At 46.0% G+C, this 20262-nt stretch overlaps 1 protein-coding gene across 1 annotated transcript in view; it reads right to left on the bottom strand.

The window, feature by feature from the left end:
* Window positions 1-20262, bottom strand: part of PTGES3L (prostaglandin E synthase 3 like) — a gene marked incomplete at its 3' end in the record, with an annotated part of 124700 nt that overhangs the window by 84391 nt on the left and 20047 nt on the right. Inside the window, exon 2 of the mRNA XM_082272790.1 lies at window positions 9941-10054. Within this exon, the coding sequence (XP_082128916.1) occupies window positions 9941-10054 (114 nt within the window). The remainder of the gene's footprint in view (window positions 1-9940; window positions 10055-20262) is intronic.

Here is a 20262-nt window from a genome sequence, read left to right on the forward strand (position 1 = left end):
AAGGCCCCATTAATGTAAACAAGGGCTTACATAACACTGAAGCAACAATCAGATCAGTTGCACCTGGAAATTGGTGAAGTATCTGGTCTTAGCATTTTTGTTCATTTCTGCAAGATGCACTTCAGAGGAGGCCTTGTATTATGCACTGCTTTTAACAAGAGGACAGGGAATATTGCTGCCAAATATTGAAGGAGCAAACTAGGGAACAGTTGTTGGAATGCATCCGCCTGGCTCATTCTCTTGTCGATCAAGGCAGGGTTTGGCTTTCCAACAGAGAAAATTGGACCGCGCTCGGAAGTAGATGAAATCAGAAATATCCTTTATTCCTCCTGAATAAATCCATACAGATAGTGCATCAAAGACATGCAATAGGTTGACGCGTTTCACGATACAGAGGATCGCTTACTCATAACCAGGTGGGGTTATGAGTAAGCGATTCTCTATTGTGAAACTTGTCAACCTATTGCATGTCTTTGATGCACTGTCTGTATGGATTTATTCATGAGGAATAAAGAATATTTCTGATTTCATCTACTTCCGAGTGCGGTCCAATTTTCTTGGTTGGAGACATTTCTGGATGGCGGATCCGACCTGCACCAGAGTGCTCTGTCTCACCTGAGCGGCTACCCTCTTTAGCCTGTATATTTCTCCAGGGTTTGGCTTTGTCTTGTAGTCCTAGAGGTGGTGATAATTCTTCTTCTTCTTCTTCATGTGTGGCTATTTGAAGATAATCCCTACTTTTCTAACACTCGTTGGTATATTCACGAGAGGCTCTGCTGGATTGTATCAATGCAGTACATCCTCTAGTGAGACAAAGGTAAGCCTGCTCAAATATATCCCATTCAGCTAACATGCAACAATCCACTTCTGCCTCTAGACACCAGTTTGTTTAAATATTCTCCCTCTCCCTTGCCCGTAGCAACCACAGCTGCAGTTCAGTTTAGCTTGTTTCCAACTGTACATCAGTATCCTGTTGCCACTAGCTACACACTCCCTGCATTAAATCCAGTGAAGACTCCCTCTACTACTCAGCTGCCCCTTGCAGAGTCTCAGAAATCCTCCTCTGCAACTGCTTCTCCTTTTTCACCATCTTGCATTGCTACTATTACTCCTCCAACTTCTGCACAATCTGTTCATAGCCCTGCAATCACTCGTGGGACTCCAGTGTCCAAACCTAAAAAAAAAAAAAAAAAAAAAAAAAAACAAACACGTTTTTTCCCCCCCAACTCCTACAATTCTGCTTCTGTCCTCTTCCATCTCCTTACCAGCTGCTCTGTTCCCACCTGCCACGATACCAGATGCTCTGGTCCAGCCTGCCACAACCCCACTTGCACTGGTCCTGCCTGCCACAATGCCACTTGCTTCAGTCCCATCTGCCACAAAGTTACTTGCTCGAGCCAAGCCAGCCACCATGCCAGTTGCACTGGTCAAACCTGCCACCAAGCCAGTTGCGCTGGTCAAGTCTGCCACCATGCCTGTCACTCTAGCCTAGCCCATGTAAATTGAGGCTCCTGCTTTAGACCTGTCACAATCTCAAGCATGGGCCAGTCTACTCATGAGTTATTCTCAGTTCGCCTTTTTATATGGGACTCTCAATAGGCAGGCTTCACCCTACTGAAATTACATCTGCTTAAGTCTGTCTTAGAAGTTCCATTCATCCTCCAGACAGACTGCTTCATTTGGCCAGGTAGGTCCGTCATCCCTTTCTCAAAGCTACCCTCCGTTCAGCCTGTATTCCTGTGACCCCAGCTTAACTTCAATAATATGTCACCTACTATCCAGCCTGGCATTACTGGTTCTCTGTACACAATCCAGTTTGACTCCCCAGACTCTTTGCTAGCTAATCAACCTGACTTCGCCGATCTCGGGACCATTGCCCAGCCTGATGGCATGCTGCCTTCTGATGGGGTCCTGTCTTCATCCATGCTACCCATTGATGGGCTCTTGTCCCAAATGCAGCTTGCCAATAGGGTTCAGCCTGTCTATGCTTGCTGATGGGAGTTCAGCCTGCTGCTGGTACTGTTCCTGATGCCCAGACTGGCAGTACTGGTCCTGATGCCCAAACTGGCGGTCCTGTTCCTGAGGCCCCAGACTGGTCGCGCCATGGCTGCTGCCCAGCCTGCCCTTAATATTCCTGTGCTCGCTGCCCAGCTTGCCTCTGATGCTCCTCTGCTGGTTTTCCAGCTTTCCTCTGATGCCGCACTGCCTGATGCCCAGCTTGCTGCTAATGCTCCTCTACCTGATGCCCAGCTTGCCTCTGATTCTCCTCTGCCTGTTGTCCAACCTGCCTCTGATGGCCTTGTGCTTGCTGCTCAGTCTGCCTCTGTTTTTGTGCCCACTGCCCAGCTAATCTTCGGCACCAGGTTTGGGTCTCATCAGCTCTTGGGTCCAATATTGCTGCGCCTCCATGTTTGTTGCACACTTGGCATGGGTTACCCATTTGGTCAAAGAGTCCTATTGCTCCCTCTTGTAGCCATTTGTTTCCATTGTTCCAAGGCCTGAGAGTCCAGATACCCACTTTGGAAGTGAGAGCTGCATTCCCATGCCCTAGAAATAGAGGTCTTCTTGAAAAGTCCAGTATTTCAGCTGAGCCTTGTCCTGACCTAGGTGGTACCTCTGCAATCCCAGGTGCATTAGGGGGGGGGGGAATCAATGGCTTGGGTAGATCTGAGTGGCTGTTAAGAGTGTGGAGCAGTTTCTGGCAACCCAGATGTGGAAGCTCCATTTGCAATGGGACACCCTGGCATCAGGGTAATTCTGGTCTTAGGCCTTCAGCTGGCCTTTAGAGTCCCAGCATTGGGACATGTGCTGCATTAGGGATGTGCACATTTCAGATGTTCTACCTGTTCAGGGATCTGGAGAACCCAGACAGCGTTTGGACCCCGGCAGTGGGATAACCAGTCAGCTTCTAGACTCTGGTGGTGAGGCCCATGACCAGTTACCAGACTCAGGTGGCACCCCATCCAGTGGGTTTAAAGACTCCGGCCAGAAGTTTGAGAGACTGGTGTCATTACCTGGGCCACCTGCTGGTGGCATTAGTGTTCCCGGAGTCAAAGGGTCACCAGCAAGTGTCTTCCAGCAGCTAGGCAGTCTGAGTAATTAGAGACTGCTTCTAACATGGGCTGCTGGAAGGTATATAATCCTGCCCTTGACTGAAGTTCAGTGCTTTAGTGTTCTTCCTGTGAGCAGTGTCCCTGCCTGATCTTGATCTTTTTTCCTGTAGCCAGTCCTGAGACCTGCTCCTGTGACTGGCTCCCTGCATTCAGCACCTTTCTCCCTGCTACACTTGTTTCCAGTCTCTGTCCTGACATTGCCATGCTCATGTGTGCTCCCTCCATTTGTACATAGTTAGGTTGTGATTTGGGTTGCTGCACTTTCACGTTTATGTATCACTTTATATTGTTTATGGTGTTGGTGTTGGTATTGTGTTATTTGTCTTAGAGTTGTAAAGGCAGAAGTTTTTTTTTTTTTTTATCTTAATGCATTCTATTTATTAAGCTAAAAAGCCTTCTGTATGTAGCAGTCCCCCTCAGCCCCCCTAAAACTTACCTGAGCCCCATCTGTCCAACGATGTCCACTGGTCCCCATGCCGTCTGGGACTTTCCCTCCTGTTTGGCTGAGACACCGCAGCGGCGCCTTTGGCTCCCGCGGCTGTCAAAGTCAGCCAATCAGGAAAGGGAAGGGACGAGGCTGATCGGCAGCTCTGTCTCGGAATGGACACATGGAGTTGCAGCTCAGCTCGCGTGCCCCCATAGCAAGCTGCTTGGTGTGGGAGCACTCGATAGGAGGGAGGGATAGGAACAGCGAAGAGTGACCCAAGAAAAGGAGTATCCAGGCTGCTCTGTGCAAAACCACTGCACAGGGCAGGTAAGTATAACAGGTTTGTAAAGTCTCATGTTTTTTTAAATATCACTTAACAAATACACTTCCTCAACTTCCTTCAGCCTGATTCCTGGTACAGCCCACTGACATGGTCATCCTTGCTGGATACCTCCATGTGGTATCCCTTACACTCAGGGGTATGTTTTTTTTGTTTTTTTTTTTAGAATACTAGATGGTGGTGGATAATGGTCAGGGCCGGTTTTAGACAAAGTGTGGCCCTGGGCAAACCTAAAAGTGGGCAGTGGCGGATCCAGGGGGGGGGCATCGAGTCAATTGCCCCCCCCGAGAAAATAGTACCAGGTTTAAGTTTACAGAGGCATTATCTAAATGCATCTGCAGGGACTTTATTTCTGCTTCCCCGGCTCCCAGGAGACCTAAAATATAATCCCTAAGCCCCATCAGTTCAGAGGGGCCCAGGATGCTGTTTCATAGAGAGAGTTTTTTTTTTTTTTATTTCCCTGCTCAGGTGGATTAATACCACCAGGAGCCGCATTTTGCGACATTAAAATGAAAGTTCCGGCCAGGCGGAGTGATATCAGTCAGCAGCCTCATCACTGCCTGACTCCTGCAGCCAATGGGTGCAGAGAGGAGAGGGCGGGCTCAGGCTGAGGGGGAAGCCTGAGACACAGCAGCGTGCGTCTGTGTGTGAACACACTGAGAGGGACAGATCTTCACAGCAGACAGGGGCAGTAAGGAAAACGTCTAGACTGCAATTAATTCATTTGTCTCCAAAAAGGTACAGTGACACACCCATCCCCCTTCACCTATGCCATGTCCTTGCTGCTGCCCAGCCACCATGAGGAATTATACAGCAGCTAAATGCTATCATCATCATTATCATCATGATAATCACACAGTACAGATGCATTGAGCCACAGCACCTGTATTGTGTGATTGTCATGATGATAATGATGATATAGACTGACAGTGAAAATAATCTTCCTGCCTCCTTTACACAAAGTGTGCTGCAGACATGAGTCTAACATGCAGGGCTGTCATTTACTGGCTTTAGGATGCATAAAGTGTTGCATTTATCCTTGTGCCAGCATCCCATTTTTTTTCTACTGAGACACACAGCCACTGTGTGCCAATATGGCATGCCTCCTGGTGTGCATGCAGGGTGCTTTCATGGACCTGCACCAGCGTGTCATATCAGGACACTGCAGCCATGTGTCAGAATGCAAATAAATGGCATGCAGGCATGGGGATACATGGAACACTTTAAAACATTGTCACTGTTTTAACCACCTGCCGACCAGCCGCCACAGTTAAATGGCGGCAGGTTCTCGCAAATCATCGTACCTGTACGGTGGTGTGCAGGATTGATCCTGGGGGCGCGCGCCCACTTGCCAGCGGGGAAGCTGAGGCACAGGGCCAGCAGCCGCGATTGGCGCTGGGCACCTGCAATCCCTCCCTGTGAAGAGAGAACGACGGTCTGCAGTTGGAAACGCAGCAGACCGTTGTTGTCTCAGGAATCACTGCAGAGCTCCTGTGTTCCTCCTATTTAGGAACACAGGTCTCTGTGTTGGTATTACAAGCCCACCCCCACAGTTAGAAAGCACCCCCCAGGCTCACACTTAACCCTTTGATCGCCCCTGGGTAAACGCCTTCCCTGCCAGTGTCATTATTACAGTGACAGTGCATATTTTTAGCACTGATTACTGTTGTAATGTCACTGGTTCCCCCAAAAATGTCAGTTAGGGGTCCGATCTGTCTGCCGCAATGTCGCAGTCCCACTAAAAATCGCAGATTGCCGCCATTACTAGTAAAAAAAAAAAAAATGACAGTGCCCCTCCCGAGATTAGACTCTGGATCCGCCCCTGAAAGTGGGGCCCCAAATTTTTTTATATTCTTCCAAAAATATTGGCGCATTTAATCAATTTAGCCAAATAAAACATACAACTACATAAAAATATGCTTTAATTAAATAACATTAAATTAATTATAATCATAATTATAATCACATCAATTATAATATTCTATTATGTTTACTGCTCCTCACCGAGATCTATTATAAGTAGGCCTGGGTGAGGAGCAGCAGAGCCATATAAAGAACATACACAGCTCTGCACATAGCGCTACTCATTTACACTAAATAGAAAGCCCCAGGGCAACAAATATAGAATAAAAACTCTAATACTATCACCAATGACGGATTACACTGTAAAAAAATTGCGTGACCAAACAATCATTAGGTTGGTTCAAAAATGACCAGCATGTCCCCATTCAATGCCCAGTGACCAGCATGTCCCCCATCAATGCCCAGTGACCAGCATGTCCCCCATCAATGCACAGTGACCAGCATGTCCCCCATCAATGCACAGTGTCCAGCATGTCCCCCATCAATGCACAGTGTCCAGCATGTCCCCCACCAATGCACAGTGTCCAGAATGCCCCCATCAATGCACAGTGACCAGCAAGTCCCCCATCAATGCACAGTGACCAGCATGTCCCCCATCAATGCAGTGACCTGACCAGCATGTCCCCCATCAATGCACAGTGACCAGCATGTCCCCCATCAATGCACAGTGACCAGCATGTCCCCCATCAATGCACAGTGACCAGCAAGTCCCCCATCAATGCACATTGTCCAGAATGCCCCCATTCAATGCACAGTGACCAGCATGTCCCCCACCAATGCACAGTGTCCAGAATGCCCCCATTCAATGCACAGTGTCCAGCATGTCCCCCATCAATGCATAGTGACCAGCATGTCCCCCATTAATGCACAGTGACCAGCATGTCCCCCATCAATGCACAGTGACCAGCATGTCCCCCATCAATGCATAGTGACCAGCATGTCCCCCATTCAATGCACAGTGTCCAGCATGTCCCCCATCAATGCACAGTGACCAGCATGTCCCCCATCAATGCACAGTGTCCAGCATGTCCCCCACCAATGCACAGTGTCCAGAATGCCCCCATTCAATGCACAGTGACCAGCATGTCCCCCATCAATGCACAGTGACCAGCATGTCCCCCATTCAATGCACAGTGTCCAGCATGTCCCCCATTCAATGCACAGTGTCCAGCATGTCCCCCATTCAATGCACAGTGTCCAGCATGTCCCCCATCAATGCACAGTGACCAGCATGTCCCCCACCAATGCACAGTGTCCAGAATTCCCCCATTCAATGCACAGTGACCAGCATGTCCCCCATTAATGCACAGTGACCAGCATGTCCCCCATCAATGCACAGTGACCAGCATGTCCCCCATCAATGCACAGTGACCAGCATGTCCCCCATCAATGCACAGTGACCAGCATGTCCCCCATCAATGCACAGTGTCCAGCATGTCCCCCATCAATGCACAGTGACCAGCATGTCCCCCACCAATGCACAGTGTCCAGAATGCCCCCATTCAATGCACAGTGTCCAGAATGCCCCCATCAATGCACAGTGACCAGCATGTCCCCCATCAATGCACAGTGACCAGCATGTCCCCCATCAATGCACAGTGACCAGCATGTCCCCTATCAATGCACAGTGTCCAGCATGTCCCCCATCAATGCACAGTGTCCAGCATGTACCCCATCAATGCACAGTGACCTGACCAGCATGTTCCCATTCAATGCAAAGTGACCAGCACAGCATGTCCCCCATCAATGCACAGTGACCTGACCAGCATGTCCCGACTCCCTGGTGACCATGTTGCTCGGGAGTCGACTTCTTCCTCCTCCATGGCGTCGCGACTCGGTCGGACTGGTGTCCTTCGACTGGACACTGGACTATTCTTCCTCCATGCACGCCGCCCACTGCCTCTTCTCTGACGGCGGGTGGGAAGGTGACGTCGGGACGGGGGGGGGGGGGGATAGGTAGTAGTGAATGATCAGGTCTGAAGGGGATCGCATATTGGGATGGGGGGGATCACAGTGTTGTGTTGAATTTGGGGGGAGATCATATATTGGTGGGGGGGGGGGGCAGTGCTGAATCATCAGCCCCGAGTGTCAGTGGTGAATTGTGTGTTGGGGAATGAGAGCAGTATTGAATTTGGGGGAGATCACATTTTGTGGGGTGTAAGGGGGGGGGTGACACAGCAGTGGTGAATTTGGTGGGGGATCACATATTAGGGTGGGGGGTGTCAGTGGTGAATTGTGTGGTTTTGGGGGGGCTACACCACCATTGTATCATACCCCCTCACACACAATTCACCGCTGATCTCCTCACCAAATTCACCACTGCTTTGTCATTCCCTCCGAATGACAAAGCAGTGGTGAATTTGGTGAGGAGATCAATGGTGAATTGTGTGTGGGTGGTATGATACAATGGTAGTGATTGGTGAATTTGGTGGGGAGATCACATGTTGGGGTGGGGGGGGGGGTGTCAGTGGTGAAATGTGTGGGGTATGACACAGCAGTGGTGAATTTGGTGAGATCACATATTGGTGGGGGTGTCAGTGGTGGTAAGGGGGAGGGGGGGGATGACACAGCAGTGGTGAATTTTGTGGGGAAATCACATATTGGTAGGGGGTTTGTGCCCCCTCCCCCTTACCACCACTGACACCCCCACCAATATGTGATCTCCCCACCAAAGTCAGCACTGCTGTGTCACGCCCCCACCCCCGACACCACACAATTCACCACAGAGTCTGAGTCTAAAAAAAAAAGCAATTCCAGAGAGAGAGAGGTTGGAATTGCTTTGACAAAATTTGTTTCCCACCATATTAAGGGCTGCTTCCAAAGCCTATGTAGCACACTGACCTGACACCCCCCTCCCCCCTCCCCCCTCCCCTTGCTACTGTGCTTCAGAATCGGAACTTACACAGATAAGCACAGTAGCAGAGCAGCAGACTCTTATCTCCATTCTCCTGCACGAACTTCACAGAAGCACAGTAGCAGCCAGCAGAGCAGACTAGAAATCTTCACATACCTGTCACAACCTGTGGGTGGCTGCCGGCTGGGCTGGCTGAGAGATGTCTTCCGCTCTCTTCTCTCTCTGCACTCTGGCTGCCCCCCGCGGCGGGAACGTGGGGCCCCGCCCCTCAGCTGAGCAATATTGTGTAGGCACCTCCAGGGATAGACTGCTGTGGGCCCCCCCCCCCCTCAACCACGGGGCCTCGGGCAGTGCCCGACTGCCCGAATGATCAGTCTTCCCCTTGCCCGCCTGCATATAGTGTCACGCTGCCTCCGCTCCGCTGACAGGGGGCGGCTGGGGGCCCCTGGACATTCGGGGCCCTGGGCAGTTGCCCAGTTTGCCCCCCCCTAACGCCGGCCCTGATAATGGTGATGTGTTTCCTGTTTCTAGGTGGGAGGAGGAGACTCACTCTCCGCTCTGCTGCCCTGGAAGGGGACTTGGGGAAAAAAAGGGTTTGCCTTTAGTTATACTTTGCATTAATTTAATGCATTAGTCATCAGACTTCTTAGTTTATAAAGCAAATATATAAATTTATGGGCCAAAATGCACACACAGTTCCCCTAGAAGTATTATCCTCCTCCAGAAATAAAGAGATTATTCTCCCACTCTACAAGACTCTGGTCCGGCCACATCTGGAGTATGCTGTCCAGTTCTGGGCACCGGTCCTCAGGAAGGATGTGCTGGAACTGGAGAGAGTCCAGAGAAGGGCAACAAAAAATAATTAGGGGAATGGAGGGCATCAGCTATGAGGAAAGACTACAAGCACTGAACCCATTCTCTCTGGAGAAGAGACGATTGAGGGGGGATATGATATCAATGTACAAATACTGTACTGGCGACCCTAGCATAAAGGAACAAACTATTCAGAGAAAGGAGATACAATAAGACACGTGGCCACTCACTAAAACTAGAGGAAATGCGGTTTAACCTTAAAGTACGTAAGGGGTTCTTCACTATAAGAGCGGTAAGGATGTGGAATTCTCTTCCACAAGCAGTCGTATCAGCAGGGAGCATTGATAGTTTCAAAAAACTATTAGATGGACACCTTAAAGACCACAACATACAGGGGTATACAATGTACGGTTAAAAGCAAACACACACACACACACACACACACACACACATCATAGGTTGAACTGGATGGACTGATGTCTTTTTTCAACCTCACTAACTATGTAATGTATAAGCATACCAGTACTTACCTGAAAATAACTTTATTGCTTTCAATTTCCACCTTGACATCTCGACTGTTTTCTACGCAGAATTCCAAGAAGACATATCTTGCTCGGTCATACCACAAGACTTTGGCATTTTGTCTAAAAAAAGCAAAAAACAGATCCATGAGGAAAAGTATAGTTCCTATGATATGTGCACTAGATAACTTTTACAGCAATGACAAATTAACTTCCACTGGATAGCACTCTGTTTTAGACCCATTTACTGCATCTTCCTCTAAAGCAGTCCCCTTGTTGTGTTGCAAGCGGTGTTTTTTTTTTTTTTTTTTTTGATACATTGTGCATGCACCCCTGTAAGACTTTAGACTAGGGAAAGCAAGTAAATAGCCTTTACTGAGGTAGTTGCTGATAATCGTACAGTTCTCAGAAGACATTTTCAACAGTTCCTATAGAAAGCTCTTCTAGTGCCCCATAAAGTGTGCGGACCTTAGGCAGAACCAAGTCCATAAAGTAACCAAGTCTATTCAGGCAAATAATCCATAAGAGTTAGTACAAGTCCTTAGAGTTCATGCATTGGCAATAATCCATCAAGGCAGAGTCCAAAATTGGCAGCACAAGTCCATGGGGGTCTGATTGAGCTCACATGATCTCCCAAGGGGTGATCATTCCCGCAGAGTAACAGGTTAGTATTGGCTGTATTTCCAGGTAACTTCTCCTATCAGGGGCTAGAAGCCAGCACATTTTATCGGAGTTCACTTGTAGGTGACGAAAACTGTTAACCCCGACATCTTGGTTTCCTCCAGCTCACAGGTCAAACTGAGAACAAAGCGCAGCATCAAGACTTTGTAACATTTTGCACCTGGCAGGCGCAATTAACACAAGGGCACGAGTACAGGCAGGAAAAACAAGAACTTCCAAAGGAAGCAAGGTTATCCCTATTGTAGGCATCTGCCTTCAGGGTGCATCAAACAGTCGTCCCACCTCCTTTGGCTGGAGGTTCAGATGAACAGCACAAAAGAAATTAAGGGAATGTTGCAGGAGTTCGGCAGGCCCTGGGCATCACTGATGCCTACCCTTGAGTTGTTGGATCAACTGGGAACTGCTTGAGCAGTATGGGCCATCGCCTCGAACACAGAAGGCTTGGGAAGAATCAGCCTCAAAATGTACAGTAATGCAACCGAGAATGCACCAGTTGCCTCCCAGGGGGGATAAAAAATGGTTGGAAACATCTTCAGTCACATACATGGGGTGCTTTGCAGGGTTCAGTCTTACCTGGGAAGAACACCTAATGCTCATTTCATCTCTCCTGGACAAATTGGCAGTGGCTGATTTGACAGTCAAACCAAGTAAAATGTCAGATTGACATGGCAGAGGTTAAGCACCTGGGACAGCTGATATGTCGAGATACCCAGGGGAGGAAGGTTGAGGCCAAATGGCCTTGCCTACCTTTTAAGCCAAAACACAGGTTACGTTATTCTTGGGTACAGCCGGCTGCAGAAAGGAATCTTAGTCAAATTTTCAGCAGAGGCACTATAGTTGTACAAACAGGAAACAGCCTAAAATGGCATCTTTGATGCCAGAGTGTAAAGGCAAAGGGGTTTTGATCTCTAGGATGCCCTATAGTAAGGTTTTGCCACCTTCCCTGTGAAATCGTTGTGTTTTGGTGCCTCAAACCAAGGTTGTTGGGACTTTAAGGGCAAGAGTAAACAAAGTAAAGTATTATAGAATAAAAATTGAACAGTTTATTTTCAAAAAAGTTTTACAAGCTAATAGACAAGTTTGTCTATTGAGCAAGGGTGAAAAGCTTGCCACTTGTGGCAAAAAAAATCAAACCTGAGAGCAGCCTTCTATGGTTCTATTTGGAATAGTAACACTTATTTTTTGTCAGGTATAGCAGAAAAAAGACCAGTTGAAGGTGCAGCATCTCCCGAGGTGTTGTCTCTCCCTCAGCTGGAGAGAAGTGATCCCCTGGGTGTGTTCCCCGACCTTATAAAGCGGCACTTCCTTGTTGCGCAGGTGTCAGTTCTGCTCTCAAAAATATCAGGGGAGGGTGGGAAGGGAGGGGGAGTGTTAGGATATATTGGTGGGGAGAAGATAAGAGGAAAGACGTGGGGGGGGGGGGGGAGACGTGCCAGGTGCATGCCCCAGCCCCCCCCCCCCCGGGGCGCCCGGACCCACCAGCCATGCGGGTCAGTCCAACCTATGCAAGCGGGACAGTCCCCATCACCTCCGGGTACAGCAGTGAGGATTTTAAAGCAGACCAGCACAACCATGTGACATGAAATTTCTGTATTCTATCCTGGGCAGAGATGTATAGTAACTAAGTAGAACTACTTCACTACTGTGCTTAAGTACCGAAAGGCGGCATCTGTACTTTCCTAGAGAAGAATTTTTCTCCTACTTCACTACATTTTTTCAATGATTTCAACACTTCTACTCTGACATTTTTTTGTGCTGCATAGTTACTCGTTACAATTATAAAAATTACCACTGCCAGAACAGTAGATGGCAGGTTTCATGAAGCTCAAAACATGTGTATTATCAGCGCATACGAAAATAAATGCTACTGTATGTATAAATAAAAGCTGCATTTGAAATAACAAAACAATATGATGTTCAAACTTTTGACTTCTTTCTTTAATAACTACATAACACAGTACTTGTACTTTTACTTTCAGTACTTGACTAGCATTTTTTTTTTCAAAACTACTGGTACTTTTACTTTCAGCACTTGAGTAGCAACATTTAAAAAAAAAAAAAAAAAACCCACTACTACTTGCAATACTTAAGTACAAAAAAATGTTGAATACTTTAGTACTTCTACTCAAGTCACTTTTTGATCGAGCACTTGTACTTTTACTCAAGTATGGGTTTCGAGTACTTTATACAACTCTGATCCTGGGATGTAAGAATTAATTCTTCCATCTCTTCCGTTTTGTTAATTCTAGAGAACATTTCCACTGGAGTTGGAACGTGCATAGGATTTCCAATGTATGGGAATATACATCCTGGCGGCGTTAACCATATGCATAGTTAAGGACTTGAGGTAGTGGCATTTGGGCAGGGATGTATGGTGAAGCAAGTATTGGGCCGGCGTAAAGTCCAAGGTGTAGGAGGTGACTCGGCAAGTGATCTCGTGAACCATCTTCCAGAGAGGCTGGAGGAGGCAACAGCTCCACCATATGTGCACCATCCTCTTGATTGCACCGCCAGCAGAGTTTGGAGCAGCTGGGATAAAACCCGTGGAGAAGTGTAGGGGTTCTATACCACCTGCTCTGTATTTTGTATGCGTTTTCCTGGACAGAGGTGTTAAGGGAACTCTTGTGTATGCATTCATTGACGGTTTCCCAGTCCTCATCAGTGAGGGAAATCTTAAGTCAGATTCCCAAGCCTTGCGGACCGTATCCTCGGGGTGCTGGGAATCGGCTAAGAGGATCACGTAAATATACAATATAGTAGGGGATTGTGGTGGCCGTCTGGTGCATAAAGCCTCAAATGGGGAAAGCTCTCTAGACCATTGGCCCGCCATAGGTAAAAAGGTAAGGAAGTGATGTAGCTGTCTATGACCAGGATGGGAAAGATTGCGTGAGAGATCTGGCAGCTAGTTGCGGCAAAGAGAGTACCCTCCCCCTCTGTAGGAAGGGGTCCATGTAGTGATGATAGAGAGGCTTTCCTGCAGGCCACACGAAAGCAGGTTAGGGTGGCGATAATGAGAGGGCGAGTCCGGGGAGGGTGATACTGTGGCATAAGCCAGGGCAGAGCGCCAAGGATGGTGTCGGACATGTGAGATTCCAGCATCACCCACGCCTTAGAGCTGGAATGGAGTCTCCAGTCCACTATCCTTGCCATATGGCAAGCCAAGTAGTAACCGTGCAAATATGGTAGTCCGGTCCCCCCTTTAAGCTTCGGAAGAGTACGTTTCAAAAACCCAAGGCGAGGTTGGGACTGCTGCCAAACAAAGTCAGAGCAGGCCCTCCTATATTTGGAGGAAGAAAAAAAAAATAAAAATGTGAGAGCGAGAGCGGAATAGTTTGCAGGAGGTATAGTACCCTTCGTAGCACGTTCATTTTCATGAGTGCAATGCGGCCGAACCAGGACAGGGAAAGTCCCATCCACTTCCACAGGTCGGCCTGGATTATAGTCCAGAGGGGTTTAAGTTAAGATCGAACAGTCTATGTAGATGTTGGGGAATTTGGATGCCACACTCACTACTTTACTTCAGTGTTGTCACATGAAAATATTATAGTAAAATATTTACAAAAATGTGAGGGAAGTACTCACTTTTGTGAGAAATTACACATACACACATATATATATATATATATATATATATATATATATATATATATATATATATATATATATATATATATATATATATATATATATATATATATATATATATATATATATATATATATATATATATATATATATATACACATACATACATACATACATACACACACACACACATACATACACACACACACACACATACACATACACCGTGTGTGCGTGCGCAAAATATATATATATATATATATATATATATATAATTTTTTTTTTTTTTTTGTCAAAAATTACAAACAAGTTATCTGTTAGTTTGACCTTCAGTATATACACACACAATGTACTTCCTTAATCAACAACCTAGCTTATTCTGCTTGCTTTACTAAATTAAGTGTGTACTAAGAGCAGTGTTTGGCCACCATTTTTAGTGTGCCTTGACTGAAAAAAGGTTGACAGTCTCAAGGCACCCCATTCTAAAATGTAAAAAAACTATTCTAATAGTTTTACATAATGCAGCAACATACACACAATTAGGACACCCAACATTAGAGGCGATTTATTCTTCTAGAGGCGATTTATTCTTCCAAAGCAAATACATACACTTTTGGTACCGACTAGTATGCCAATGTTTCTCTTCTCCCTCAGCTTTTCTCCATCACTCAGCTAATGTGACCCCCCCAACACTGATGGAGAGGGGCAGGGGAGGGGGGATACAAGGATGCCATCCTCTATATCACTTATGATGCCATTGGTTGTTAGGATGCCGGCAGCTAGAAGGTTGTAATGGTGCACAATGAAAACCTGTAGCTTTCTGTAACAAAAACCACACAACTTCATCCACACACTAGTTTGTATACAATTTTTAGGCGTCGAACCAAGGCACCCCCTGAGGAAACCTCCAGGCACCCTGGTTAAAAAAGACTGCGCTAGAGAATAGTTAAAGATTGATTGAAGGAAAACCTACTCTGGATTGTACTTTGACCTGATGTGTTACATAAAAAGGGAATAACGTTGAATCATGGAAAATGTCGCTGTGAATGTAACATGTGTTATCAATATGTACTTATTAATGAAAGTATACGCCCATTTGTAACTGTATAAAAGAACGGGAAATTGTACCAATAAAAAAAAAACAGACCAGTTAAGCTGATACACTGGTTTCTGTATTGATGCATTTCACCTTCAGTAAAAGATCGAACCTACATGCTAATTTACCCCCTCTTGCCGAGGCCAATTTTCAGCTTTCAGTGCTCTCACTTTGAATGACAATTACTCAGTCATGCAACACTGTACCCAAACAAAATGTTATCTTTTTTTTAGACAGAAAGAGCTCTTATGGTGGGGCCTTCTTAACCACTTCAATACAGAGCAGTTAGACCCCCTTCCTTCCCAGACCAATTTTCAGCTTTCAGTGCTCTCACTTTGAATGACAATTGCTCAGTCATGCTACACTGTAACCAAACAAAATTTTTATCATTTTTTTCACACAAATAGAGCTTTCTTTTGGTGGTATTTGATCACAACTGGTTTTTTTTTTTCTTCGTGATACAAGCAAAAAAAGAGCAAAAATTTTGAAAAAAAAAACACTTTTTTTTAGTTTCTATTATACAATTTTGCAAAAAATTAATTTTTCTTCATACATTTAGGCCAAAATTTATACTGCTACATATCTCTGGTAAAATTAACCCAAATTAGTGTATATTATTTAGTCTGTGTGAAAGTTATTGAGTCTAGAAGCTTTGGTACCAATTACTGAAAATTGATCACACCAGATGTACTGATGGCCTATCTCCTTTCTTGAGGCCCTGAAATGTCAAGACAGTACAAATACCCCCCAAATTACCCCTTTTTGTAAAGTAGACAGTCCAAGGTATTTAGTAAGAGGCATGGTGAGTTTTTTGAAGTTATAATTTTTTCCCACAATTCTTGGGAAAATTAAGAAAATACATTTTTTTTCTTTTTTTTCCTAAAACGTTGTCAATTTATAGGATATTCCTAACACATAGCATGTACACAGCAAAAATGACACCCCAAAATACATTCTGCCACTCCTCCTGAGTATGGCAATACCACATGTGTGAGACTTTTTCACAGCCTAGCCATATAGGCCTCGATGGTAAGGTTTGTCTTTTTTATGCAAAAGGCCTCGATGGTAAGGTTTGTCTTTTTGCTGATGACACAAAGATATGTAACAGGGTTGATGTTCCTGGAGGGAAACGCCAAATGGAAAAGGATTTAGGAAAACTAGAAGAATGGTCAGAACTCTGGCAACTGAAATTTAATGTGGATAAGTGCAAGATAATGCACCTGGGGCGTAAAAACCCAAGGGCAGAATATAGAATATTTGACACAGTCCTGACCTCAGTATCTGAGGAAAGGGATTTAGGAGTAATTATTTCAGAAGACTTAAAGGTGGGAAGACAATGTAATAGAGCAGCACGAAATGCCAGCAGAATGCTTGGATGTATAGGGAGAGGTATAAGCAGTAGAAAGAGAGAAGTGCTTATGCCGCTGTACAGAACACTGGTGAGACCTCACTTGGAGTATTGTGCGCAGTACTGGAGGCCATATCTCCAGAAGGATATAGATACTCTAGAGAGAGTTCAGAGAAGAGCTACTAAACTAGTACATGGATTGCAGGAAAAAACTTACCAGGAAAGGATAAAGGACCTTAACATGTATAGCTTGGAAGAAAGAAGAGACAGAGGGGATATGATAGAAACATTTAAATACATAAAGGGAATCAACTCGGTAAAGGAGGAGAGCATATTTAAAAGAAGAAAAACTACCACAAGAGGACACAGTTTTAAATTAGAGGGGCAAAGGTTTAAAAGTAATATGAGGAAGTATTACTTTACTGAGAGAGTAGTGGATGCATGGAATAACCTTCCTGCAGAAGTGGTAGCTGCAAATACAGTGAAGGAGTTTAAGCATGCATGGGATAGGCATAAGGCTATCCTTCATACAAGATAGGGCCAGGGACTATTCATAGGATTCAGATATATTGGGCAGACTAGATGGGCCAAATGGTTCTTATCTGCCGACACATTCTATGTTTCTATATAGAGGGGCCCAACATCCAAGGAGCATCATCATGCATCCTAGCCACTTGCCTAGGCCTATTTTTGACATTTGGTGTTTACAAGCTAAAATCAGTTGTTTTGCTAGAAAACTGCTTAGAACCCCCAAACATTATATATTTTTTTTTAGCAAAGACCCTAGAGATTAAAATGGAGATTGCAATATTTTTTATCACACCGTATTTGCGCAGCGGTCTTCCAATCGCAATTTTTTTGGAAAAAATTCACTTTTTTTAATTAAAAAATAAGAAACCAGTAAAGTTAGCCCAATTTTTTTCCATAATGTGAAAGATAATGTTACGCCGAGTAAATAGATACCCAACATGTCATGTTTCAAAATTGCGCACGCTCACGGAATGGCGACAAACTTTGGTACTTAAAAATCCCCATAGGTGACAATTTAAAAATTTCTACAGGTTGCCATCTTTGAGTTACAGAGGAGGTCTAGGGCTCAAATTATTCCCCTTGCCCTAACGATCACGGCGATACCTCACATGTGTGGTTTGAACACCGTTTACATATGTGGGCGGGGTTTCCGTATGCGTTGCTTCTGCGCGCGAGCTAACGGGGACAGGGCGCTTTAATTTTTTTTTTTTTTACTATTTATTTTATTTATTATTTTTTATTTTTACACCGTTTAACAAAACAAAAAAAAAATTATCATTTTTATTTCTATTACAAGAAATGTAAACATTACTTGTAATAGAAAAAGGCATGACAGGACCTCTTTTTTGTGAGATCTGGGGTCAAAAAGTCCTCAGATCTCACAATTACACTAAAAGATAGAAAAAAAAAAAAAAAAAAAAGACCTTTAAAAAAAAAAGACCTTTAAACCGGTTGCTAGGCAACAACATTTTCCGTAGCTCCGGTCCTCCAAGACCATAGAGTCAAGTGAGGGCAAGCTTGCCCTCACTCAACATCCTGTCTGTGAGGATCCGGGACCGGATCGTTTTCCCCGCTGCCGGGGACCACCCTTATCGGAAAGCCAACCGTCCACCGTTTAAAAAAATACCAGGGTTATGGCAGCTATCTGCTGCCATAACACCGGTATTTAGGTTTAAACGGAGGACGTATATAAACCTTTTTGGACTTGGACATGGTGGCTGTATGAAGGGTGACAGGTACTTTGTTGGGCAGGTGACAGGCAGGTGACAGGTACTCTGGTACTGATGAGCAGGTGGCAGGTACTCGGGTACTCTGATAGGCAGGTGACAGGTACTCGGATACTCTGATGGGCAGGTGATAGGTACTGATGAGTAGTACTGATAGGTGATACTGTACTGATGGGTACTGATGATCAGTACTGATACGTGATAGGTACTGATGAGTACTGATGATGAGTAGTGATGGGTACTGATGAGCAGGCGGCAAGTACTCGGGTACTTCAGGCGTCAGGTACTCTGATGAGCAGGTGACAGGTACTCGGGTACTCTGATGACGGGTACTCCGTTGACATCAGAGTACCCGAGTATCCGTCATCAGAGTACCCGAGTACCCGTCATCAGAGTACCCGCGTACCCGTCATCAGAGTACCCGCGTACCTGTCATCAGAGTACCCGAGTACCTGTCATCAGAGTACCCGAGTACCTGTCATCAGAGTACCCGTCATCAGAGTACCTGTCATCAGAGTACCTGTCATCAGAGTACCCGAGTACCTGTCATCAGCCCATCAGAGTACCTGTCATCAGAGTACCTGATGGGCTAGTGACAGGTACTCGGGTACTTTGATGGGCTAGTGACAGGTGCTCTTTATTGGGGGGGGGGGGGGCAATCAGTGTGTTTGGGGTGCACTGTATTTGGTAACTAGCTGTTACCACACTCTCTTCCTCACACAGGATCAGTGTGTGAGGAGGAGGAGAACACGGTGACAGCTAGTTACCGTGTTCTCTGTTGACATTTGTGACCGGCTGTGATTGGACACAGCCGGTCACGTGGTAAAGAGCCAATTTCATTGGCTCTTTACCTAGATCGGGGATCGACTCTGTCCGAGGGACGAGCCTCGTCCCCGATCGCTGCTCTGCGCGCCCCCGGGGGCGCGCATGGCAGAGAGAACGAGCGGCTCGTGCTGGAGCCGCTCATGTGATCGGCTGTGATTGACACAGCCGATCACATGGTAAACAGCCAATTTCTATTGGCTGTTTACCTTGATCAGGGATGGGCTATGTCCGAGGGACGAGCCTCATCCCTGATCGCTGCGATGCGCGCCCCCGGGGGCGCGCAGTAGCAGCTAGAGCGGGCGGACGTCATATGACGTCCGCCCGGAACAGTAAAGCCATCCTGCCGGCGTCATATTACTATGCGCCGGTATGGATGTGGTTAATCACCAAAATTTTTTGCTATACAGAGTGGAAAAAAGACCAAAAGCTTTAAAACGAAAAACACTTTCGTTTCAATTATAACATTTTGCAAATAAGTAATTTTTCTTCAGGCAAAAATGGAGGACTTGCCGATACCTCATACCTTCGGATCATATCTTGGCTGCCATCCACACCAACTTACCCTCTTCTCTTGGGGGGAACAGATCTTGGCTGCCCAACCTGATGCTCCAACAGAGAACACTGCTGGCAAATGTTTGGTACCTGAGGGGGATGCGCTTCAGACTGTTGTGCATGTACCACAATTTCAAGACTGCCGGTCACTCTGGTAAGAACCAGATGTCCTGGGCTATTTCCCGTCAGTTCTGGTGGCCATCTTTCCGCACTGATGTTGCTGCTTGTTCGGTCTGTGCCCAGAACAAATCTCTGCAGCACCCAGTTTTGTTAGGCCTTTTCGCATCCTCCGTAAGGTGAACCCGGTGGCCTATGCCCTTGATCTTCCTCCTGGCATGCCTATCGCCAGTGTCTTTCACGTGTCAATTTTTGAAGCCACTGGTTTGCAATTGCTATACTTCTCTTCCTCGTCCCATTCCTGTGGGCAATCATGAGGAGTATGAAGTTAGCAGCATCTTGGATTACCGTCTGTTCTGAGGTCAGGTTT

This window comes from Pelophylax lessonae, assembly GCF_965119305.1.
Source record: "Pelophylax lessonae genome assembly, chromosome: 11".
Classification (NCBI taxonomy): domain Eukaryota; kingdom Metazoa; phylum Chordata; class Amphibia; order Anura; family Ranidae; genus Pelophylax; species Pelophylax lessonae.